The sequence below is a fragment of the Octodon degus genome, unplaced genomic scaffold (genome assembly GCF_000260255.1).
Source record: "Octodon degus isolate 3935 unplaced genomic scaffold, OctDeg1.0 scaffold00010, whole genome shotgun sequence".
NCBI classification, from domain to species: domain Eukaryota; kingdom Metazoa; phylum Chordata; class Mammalia; order Rodentia; family Octodontidae; genus Octodon; species Octodon degus.
The window spans coordinates 17,222,314-17,232,745 of NW_004524586.1; the positions used below are offsets into that span (position 1 = coordinate 17,222,314).

At 44.2% G+C, this 10,432-nt stretch overlaps 1 protein-coding gene across 4 annotated transcripts in view; it reads left to right on the forward strand.

Moving 5' to 3' along the window:
• CUNH10orf90 (chromosome unknown C10orf90 homolog) overlaps nt 1-10,432 on the forward strand; it is a 244,330-nt gene that overhangs the window by 231,021 nt on the left and 2,877 nt on the right. For all 4 annotated transcript variants that reach the window (XM_023709093.1, XM_023709095.1, XM_023709094.1 and 1 more), the window contains one exon: nt 7,717-7,780. In XM_023709093.1, coding sequence (XP_023564861.1) covers nt 7,717-7,780 — 64 coding nt within the window. The remainder of the gene's footprint in view (nt 1-7,716; nt 7,781-10,432) is intronic.

Genomic DNA, 10,432 nt, shown 5'->3' on the forward strand with positions numbered 1-10,432 from the left:
TTTACTGGGTCACTGTGGGGAGGAACTAAAACATGAATGGATTGAGAAGCTGGAGTCAGGGGTGACGGGGAACACTCAGGGAATTGTGGCAGCGCTAAGTTGTCATGGGTTGTGGAGCTTGTGCGTGTGAACTATTCCTGTGAATCCTTCCAAGAACCTTTAAGCAAATGCTATGCAGAAGAGGAACCAAATGTACCTAGCTCAAGTACCTTATCCAGGGCACAGAGCATCAGGCAGAGGCTTAAACTTGCCCTGGGTTTTCAGGCTTAGCTATAAAACACCAAAGAATCAACATATGTGTAGCATAAAAGCATAATCTATAACTTATTAATGCACATAGCAGAAATAAATTCTGAATTTCCTGTCATTGAGTGAGACCATGCAGAATTGGAGGTCATGACATCCTAGAGGATAGGGGGAGCTACCCATTTTACAACTGGATTTCTTTCAATATCAACAGTATGCTCAGTGCAGAGAATAAGGTGTAACCCTTCACAGCCACTGCAGAGCGCCCTAGCTAGGAGGGTGGAGAGTGGGGACATGTGATACTTTAGGAAATGACAGGAGCTCTTTATTAGAAGCTGCTTGGGGAGATTTTCTGATCCCAGTAGGAATCTGGTTTCGTCTGGGAGTCTCCAACCCTGCCAACAACAGATCAATGGAATTCATACAAGTGCAGCTTATTGCCTTACAGGTCCTAAGTAGGTCCACCATCCAAGTTAGGAACTGGTGCAGACCTGCCTTCTTCAGCAGTCCCGTGGCTTTTATGGGGCACTCAGGAAGAACTTGAACCTCTTTGTCTTTCACTGACTCTCTCTGGTCATAACCAGCCAATAAATATAAATAAGAAGCATTTAGTATCTTTAGTCTGTAGGGATGGAGAGTGAATGGGAAAGAAGCAAGGCTATTGGGCTGGAGCAGAGGAAGACATAAAAGAGACTTTCCCTCTCCTCTCCATCTGAAATTTACATTTTATCTGAGGAGAGTTGAGCAGGAAGACAGCTATAAGCTGAGTCTACCATCCTGCAGGAGACGACCCTGCAGAGTGGGAGAATGGAGCTGATGAGAGTGCTCTTGTTGAGAGGGGGCCAGAGAGTGCAGCAGTATTCCAATTCTCTCCAAAAGCTGTTTTCATCTCTGCTTGTCTATGGGAGTTTGGGATCTGCTCATGGCTGCTGTCTGGGCCCCATCTTCCTTTGGTGATCACTGATGGTTCTTCAGGAAGGTCTGTAGGGGCTCCCAGGCTCCCTGTTCATGGTGGGCCACTCTCACCAGCATCCCCTCTCCCAGCGAAGCAGACCCTAGGGAACAGACCAGACCCACTGGCATACTATCTTCTCATGGAAACTTTAAGGTGATGCCCCTGTTCTAGTTTGACAGTAAATTTCTGTGTGTAGGAGGTGAGCTCTCTGTAGAACTTTCTAAACCAGAAGCTCCTTCCCACTTGGTTTCTCAAACTGAGTATGCAGGTGACAAAGATATTTCTGGAGGCCCTCTGCTTTATTTTTCATTTCTTAAATTTCTATCCATCAGAAGGGTCAGCCTTGGTGAATTTCCAAGGCGTGATGTCATCATCACTTGTGTTTCCAGATGGGAAGCAGCATAGAGCCTCATTTTCATATAGGTGTCAGTGCCTGTGGGGCTTCCCCTTACCTCCCAGGACTCTAGACCAGGCTGCTCATCAGGTGTGACCATCCCCAGGGGATACGACTACAGAGAAGTGGGATATGCTTTTAGAAAAATAAGTATATTTATCCAGCACAGGATTTTCTCAGCATGGGAGCACTTCAGAGGCCAATAATCTGAGTCTTTAACATGCCTTTGTATGGTGGATGGTGCACTGTTTAATTTCTGGAGGGCTAATCAGTCCAAGATAGACCAATGAATTAGAGATTCCTCCACAGTGAGCAGAATAGAAATGTTTATGTAACTGGATATGACTCTTGAAAGCCATGATGTGCTTACTTCAGGGGCAACACAGCAGCTGCTTAATGGCTTTGAAATCTGTGTGATGAACAGCCCTGTGGTTTAGAATGCATGCACTGGAGTGTCCCTTAGAACGTGTCCCATTGCCATTCTTTCTGTTGGGCCCATTCATTACTGGAAGCTTCTGCGAAGGGCAGACCTGTCCTTTATTCTCCAGCAGGCTTGTTGACTCTGCTACCTTCTCTCCAACAAGCATGCCTTTGGTTTGGTGAATCTAGGGCAGGGAGGCAAATGTTGGAAGCATTCTTTTTTCCCCATAATTTTATTGAGAGAAAAATAGCAATAAGACAGTTTCAAATCAAATTGGTAGGACAGTTTCAGTAATTAACACATTGCATACTCTCTTCCTAGTGGTTATTTGCTCTACAAGATGCAGACATGATATCCTATTTACAAACACTATTACAACAAATCCCTCTATTCATTAAGAGAATGTAACTATATATCTATCCTAACCATTTTGAATACACAGATACAAAATGGACATTCATCTATATCCCCTTTTTTGTTTAGTTCTAGAGTGTGCCTAAGGAGAGTCACCTGGACAGAAAACATTCTCTCTCAGGCTTTCACAGAGAGCACATTGGCCAAGCAATGGCTGTGACTCATCCACATGGCTGACACTGACAAAGGTTCTAAATCTGAGGTACAGGATCTCAGGATAAATCTTGAGGGGATTCCACTGACCTTATCAGACCCAAAAGCTACAACTGTTGGTGCATAGGTCCTGCTTTATCTTGGTCTTAACCATCCAGCAGAAAAGTATAAAAACAAAATATAAGAAGTAAAGCCATGGTGTTATATTGAGCCGTAGGGGACTCAGGTCAACAATTTCTGACATTGCCAGTGAAGTGGAAGACCCAATACTATTATGGACTACTGGACTGTTTTAGAATATTGTGCTGAGTTAACACACCTATAATATTCAAATGACAGAACTAAACAAAAAATGGAAACATTCTTTAAAAAGCTCAGACTGCCTAAAGAAAATGGGCTTCTGATAGGGCACAGGCCCAATAAATGCTGTGTAGTTGGTTATCATTTAGATTATTGTTCAATAAGGAAAGTGGAGCTTCACAATCAGAGCTGTAAATGAAGGGTTGGAGGGCAGGAAGAGCAGGCCCAGCCCCATAAACAACCAATTGTCAAGTGCAGGGACCAGGATTTGATCCCTGGTCTTGCATGCCATGCCAGCCCTACCCCAGGGCACACTGAGCCAGCAACAGAATCCAGGCCTGGTGGTGCACGCCTGTAATCCCAGTGCTGGGGGAGACTGAAAACAGGAGGATCAGTACAAGTCTGATCTGCACAGTGAGACCCTGTACCAAATACACAAATGAAAAAAACATTTAAAAAAAAAACAAAAACAAAAACAAAAAACAATGATTCTGGGGTCCTCGTGGTCCTTGGTGCTCTCTTGAGAGACATCAGCTGTCTGAATGTTGAGACCACCTCCCCTCTACATGTACATGGGTGTGTATCACACACCACCATGATAGGACTCTAATCAATATATTCACATGTTTATGGAGACTAATGGGACACTGGGACCTTAATTTTATAACAGCAGCCTCAGGAGCTCCAAAATCGTGGGTTCTGGTTGGTTGTTGTCTTTGAAACATGGAGGGGTTTAGGGAAGCCTGCCCTTGCCAATTTCAATTAGCAATAGATTCTGTCATTTGTATCTAGTGATAATCCACATGAAAGATACTCAGGAGTTATGAATAACCACTAAGAAGACAACAATAGGCAATGTATTAATTAATGAAATTGTCCTACTAATCAGTTTTGAAACTGTCTCATTGCTATTTGTTTCTCAATAAAATTATTTTTTAAAAAAGAGTAACTCACTCAAAAAAAAAAAAAAAAAAGATACTCAGGAGAAAAAAATTGTTTCCAGAAATAACAGAAATAGGCAACTTAGTTGTCTTATTGGGGGGAAAAACCTCCTTGATTTGAAGGATAATGGCAGGTAAATAGAACTGCAGTCTCTTTCCTCCGTATCAGCGAATTAGAATACCCAGAGCTTCCAGGAAGATCCTTAAAACACTTACAAGTAGTCTGAAAATTAGTCTCACCAGTCACTTTAATTTTATAAAGGTAGAATTTTGATTGAAAGGGAACTGATAGATGGAATTTCGCTGTATTTTTTGAACAAGGTGAAGGATTTTTTTTGAACAAGGAAAAACAGGATGGTTTTCCAGTCACAGAATGAGGCCTCCACGGATCCTGCTGCAGGTGTCCTTGAGGAGACCACCTTAGCTTCTAGCTTCAGGGAGGTCCACATGACCCCCCCACGCCTACCACCACTGACCACTGGGGATCAGCTCTTTCTGGCTCTGCCGTGGAGTCTCCCCAGACCCTCCTCCATGAAGCACCTCCTCTTTTCACACAGACTTTGGTGTTGGCACTTAATGATCGTGTTTATCTGGTTTTCATCCTGAGCTGTGAGCACTTAGTCTTGCTTATCTTTGTGTCCCTACTGCCTAGTACCAAGGAGATAAAAACTTATCAATTGTCAGATGAATGGGTCATTTAACCCAAAGCCTGGGAGTCATCTTGATTTGTTTTTCCTGGCCCCACAAGTCACTGTTCACCTGTCCAGGGTAGATGGATTTTGTGGCTCTCTTGTACACCAAGTATTGCCATCTTCCACCCATGGGACTGTGATTGTCAGAAACATCTCTCTGCTGCCATTTTTTGCCTCTGATCTACCTGGTACAACTACCAAAGAGTCACTGAGGCACTCTATTACCAATAAAAAGTAGAGCTTATGTTTAAAACTTCATGTGACTCTCCACCTCTCTTACTCTGATGGCAGACTCCTTTCACAGGCATGTATGTGTTCTTACATAGATTTTCAAATTCCAATGGTGGCAATTCCAAATTCAGGGTGCATTAGAATCATCTGGAGATTTGGGTTTGGATATGCAAAGAACTTTTTGCCAAAATCCCCAGGTGGCTGGAAAGGGCCAGCTGGATGGAAATCCATGCTGGTCTCTGCCTTCATCTTCGCATTCTCTCTTATGCTGCAGCTGCATTTCTACAGAAGAACTCGCAGTTCCCTTCTCCCAGGTCTTCCTGTGGCTGGTTCTATGGTTACCTGAGTCCTGCAGGAGACTTCTTGACCACTCCAGTCCCCGTTCACCGTATGACAGTGCTTTATTTTATTAGAGCACCTGCCAATATGTTGCAGCCCACCTCAACAAATGAAATCTCCTGATAGCAAAATATCATGTTATTTTCTTCTTTCCAGAATCTCTAGAGAGATAGTAACTGCTTTCTAAATTAAATTAAAGAACATAGGAAGGAATGTAAGAGAAATGAAATTTGGATTGTTTTGTGAGAAATGGAGGAGCACCTGCTCAGGGCTCCCAAAATACCCATTCTGCAGCTGTGATTTGGCAGCGCTGTCCCGAGCTAAGAGTGTGTGGTCATGGGAGGGCTGCTGTGGACTGGAGCCCGCTCTGACATCCACTCCTTCACATGCAACCCTGAGCAGTCATTTTGGAAGTCAGTAAGTTCCACCCTGAACTGTAAAATATGAGCATAAAACAGGATTAGTGTGAAGATGAACTGAGATCATGTAGGAAGGCACCAACAAACGCTAGCAGTATCATTACAAACCGCCACCCCAACCAGTCAGGTGTAAAACACAGCTCCCTCTCCCTCCCAAGCCACTTTGCCTCCTAAAGTGAGAAAAGCTGCTCCTTGCTGCTGTGTTCTTTGTACTCTGATGAGGTGAGAGCTGTGCACATCACACTTACTAGGGAATGCCTCCCCTTTTTACCCACCTCCTGCCCCGCCTCACTAGGAAGGCCTTTGATGTTTATTAAAAGGGTTTGGTAGTGTTAAGAAAACTCAAAATCGATAGCAACCACCATGCAAGTGCTTCCTCAGGGGGTTAGGGTTGAGCTTGTTTTGCATGGAACATGGGCTGCCGGACCCAGAATTTAACCTTCTGCTGTAGCACAGCAGGCAGAAAAGAGCGCAGAAAGCAGAAGAGTACAGGTATCAGTTGGCTCGTATTTTTTGTTTCGTCTTGGAAATAAAACTGAAGCTTAATTGTGGGATCAGGTGCTCTTTAAAAGGCACTGAAAATAAAACATGGACTTTTAATAGACCACATATACCTGAGTTGAGATGATGAAAATCATCAGAGCACAATTTGTCATGTTTTTATCTTCTTAGGCCACAGTAAGTCTATCTTGGACTCACCCTAATTTTGAGTAGCTCTGGAGAAATTCTCATCCTGGTTCATCTTTCTAGAAGATTGCTCCTACCTGTCGAAAAGTCTTGAAGCCATCACGTATTTGCTTCCTCAAGACGTTGACTCACCTTAGATGACACTGTTCTCTGGGATCATGCTTATCGCATCTGTCTGGAGCAAAGGCCAAGGGGCAGCACTGCCAGGCATCTTGGCCCATCACAGTCTTGCCAGTGTATCGTGTTCTTGTTCTCACAGCCACTCTCCTTTCTAAACACTGGTGGCATTTTTCCATTAAATGGGAATATTCCAATTTTGCTTCTTCTTGTTTCTCCTTTGAGTCTTGTCTTTAAAGTTAAGCAATGGTGTCATACCGTTATCTAATTGATGTTTGAACAACTAGATAGAATCTGAGCTTGGCTGTGGCATTGTAAATCAATAGCTGCATTCTATTTCACCAGGGAGGAATTCTTTCTTAGTAGCCTTGTCTCTATCCCACCATTATTCCTATCCCTGGGAAACTCTGCATAATCTCAAGCCTAAGTAATCTCCCAGAGTTCCACTGGGTGCATGTGCAAGGGTGCTGGCCTGAGCCTGGGGAGCAGATGAATAGAAGCATGGAGGTCTGCATTCGGAATCACAGGGCGCCCACTCCAGCTTCCATGTTTAGAAAGGATGCCGAGTTGTGTGAGTGCTTGTGCTGGCTGAAGGCAGTGAGTCGGCCACTGAGCAGTGCAGTATTCAGTGGCTCAGATGCATGTCCATGCAACAAACACTGGGTGCATCTATGCGTGTCACATCTATGGCCCACCTATGGGCTGACATTCCCAGGGAAATTCCAGAGCTGTTGAAAGAGGCCCCATTTCCACTTTTGCAAAATGGTAATAGGTAATTGCCTTTGTTTAATCCATACTAATTTTAAGTGTGCCAAATGTGAGCACCATGATTGGTAGTACACCAGGAAACCTTCCACTCTCACAGTGGTTTTGCCATGGTATACTTTCTGAATCGAAGGATACTGAACATCAATGACTGTGATGTTGTTGCCATGAGCTCTTCTGACATGGAAAGGGCGTGAAGAGTCCTCATTTGCAGAAGCTGAGCAGCTTAATGGAAGGTGATGGGAGAAAGTGAATCCTCCTGCTGTCAAAATGCTGTAGGGGTATCTGGGAGATTTGCTTATCCTTAGAGGCCTTGAAATCCAAGTGTGGAGACTGTGCTGTGAGGGAGATGACTATAGAATGTGGTTTTCCTAGAAGCATTCAGAATAGTGGCCTTCCACAAAGTAGGTCAGATACAAGTATTGTGTTTTATGCCTGTATTTGACTGTCAAGACCAATGTCATTGATTAAGCAGTTGCTAATCCAATCATTTAAGATATCTGAGTCCTAGAGTGTTGTCACAGACTATGGTTTATGGTAGTAAGCCAGCCACAGAGAATGTACTATATCTACAACAATAAACCCATTCAGAAGTGAGTTCTAGATCTTCTAAAATTAATCCTCTTTTTATTTGTTTTCCAGATAACTTGTTCAAACCCAAAGAAAGGTGCATTTCAGAGAAGGAGATGCACATGCGATCTAAAAGGTACTTAGTTTCTGTGTGAGATGGGAGGAAGCTGGGGAGGAGAGTTGAAGTGGCTTGGCGGATCCACATGATGACGGGGGTTGGGGGTTCTGCGTCTAGGTCCATGTTAAAGGTCATGACTGCTCATCTCAAAAACTGGCTATGGTGAGTGCAATTGTCAAGTTGTACCTCTGAATAGTTGTGCTGCTCTTGGAAAAATCTTAGGAAAGTGGTATAAGTCTTGGATTCTGGACTGACCTAGTAACTGGCCTCTGAGTGATACCTAGAGTCTGGGCTAGAACACTTTTGCACATTTTCATCATCACTCTGGGCAGGAGCTATACCTTTGAAGGTAATTTTACAAGGAAGAGAGAAGCTGTTTCTCTTAAGGGCCTTGACTGCAGCCCAACTGGAAGTTGGTGGAGCGTGGGGAGCCCAGTGGCGCCTCTGAAGGGCCACAAGCTGGCTTTCCTGGCACTCCATCCCTGGCAGGCTTGGCAGCCCTGCTGCCAGCAAGTTCTCCCTGTTTGCTGTCCAAGACTCCCACTAGTTCTCACCAACCTGGTCCATGCAAGACTGCCTTTCTTCCTGAGGCCTGGCCTGTTAACCGAACAGCAAGAACTTAGTGGTGTTGGCCACCTTCATACAAGTAAAGAGCCATTTGGTTGTATACTGGTCTGGGTTTTGCTTAGAGGAACAGATATATAATATAAGGAACAGGTATTAACACAAGATATACAATGTATAAGGAATTACAAGACTGGCTGACAATAGCCTCAGAGTCAGATGAGGGAGCAGGTAGAGGGCGTCTGCACACCACAGACTGAAGAATTCAGTCCCAAGGTCTGAAGCTCACTGCTGTGCTCCATGCAAGTTTCTATTCATCAGCTAATGGGTCTGCAATGGAAGACTAAAGAGTCTGCAATGGATGCTGAAGAGTGCAACGGAAGCTGAAGGATCCAAGCCAGAGGCCAAAGAGTCTGTGCTGCAAGCCACGCGATGAAGTCCAAGCTGAATGCGAAGACTCAAACTCCTCTGATGAAGTGGTACATCAACTCCTTCCTCAGTCTCTTCATATGGTCTCTTTGTGCTGAGTCACTCTGGGGGGCAGAACCAATTGTGCCCCAGGGCGGACCCCCTCCAGCCAGAACCCCCTGGAGTCATCCAGCCAAGTTGACACAATGTATCAACCACTACAGGTTGGAATGAAGAATCTAGTACTGGGAGGAATTGTAATAATCAAACTGATAGTGTACTTAGAGCCTCCATTGAAATAAAAAGAATAATCCCCCCTCCCTACTCAAGGCCCCAAAGCTCTGCTTTTATCAGGATTATATTGTTTCCATAATTAGGTAATTTTGATCATCTGTGGGGAGCCTGACTGTAAGGGGATGAGAAGTGAGGGGGAAGGGGGACTTTCCCATGAAAGGCCTGATTCGTAGCATTGTAACGGTGGCTTCTAGCGGCCTGCTGAGCATGGAGACTTGGGTCAAAGAGCAAAGCTGTGGAGACCTCATGCCTAAGGCATTGTTTTGTTTCAATTTACTAGGAAAAAAAAAAAAAAAAAGCTAGCCAGATCGGCTCCTCACAGTCCCCAAAGCCAAAGGTACTATTATGGAGGACTGCAAATCAGGCAATTAAAAGAATAGATCTCAAAGTAGCATTACTAGACAGAGCACTGCCCTGTTTTTTCATGGAGAGGAAAGGGAGGCTTAAGGAGGTCCAGGGAGCAGGGGACACCACACCAAAGGCTTGGGCTTTCCCCCACTGGCCTCCTCTGATGGCCCCAGCAAGTGGATCTCCCTGTGCTCTGTGAAATGTGCCCTGCCCTGGCTCCCCCACAGAATCACCCTGGAGCTTTTCTTCTTTGCATGCTTTGTTATTTTGTTCAATTATATTTTCTTGAAAACTTTTATTTTCATCAGTACATGCTTGCAACCCATGATTGCGTTCATGAAATGTGAAACACACCTTAATTATTTCTACTTCCCCTTCCTCTGCCCCTCCCTCCTCCCTGCATCTCTTGGACCCCTTCCTGTTTGTACAGGGTCTATCTCCCACTTTCCTATTATCTTTTAGTTTGCTTTTTATGCTTTGGCTTTCTCATATGAGAGAAACTATATATCTAAGTTTCTGTGTCTGACTTATTTCACTTTGACATTATAGCCTCAAGGTGCATCCATTTTCCTAAAAATGACTCAAATGTATCCTCCTTTAGTTTGTTAAATTATATTTTCAATTAAAAACATAGAAAGCACCTGCTTAGGCAGAGTGCAGAGACCAGGGTTCGATCCCAGGCGTGCAGTGCCGGCTCCGTCCCCAGGGTGCACTGAGACAGTGATTGAGACTGGGCGTGGTGGCACGCACCTGCAATCCCAGTGCTTGGGAGGCTGAAAACAGGCGGATCACTATGAGTCTGATCTGTGTAGTAAGACCCTGTAGATCCTGTACTAAATGCATAAAAAAGTAAAATAAAAACATGGAGGTAAAGTTAAAGCTCCCTCACAGCCATCTATTCTCTTCTCCCTTTCCACCCCTTTCCCAGCCCCAGACCAATCTGTGATGCTGCCCAGTTTTATGTTTGTCTTAAAATAGACTTCTATTTGTACATATATAAGTATGTAATTCTTTTAAATCGTAAGTGGTATCATACTACATATCTTTCTTTTTTTT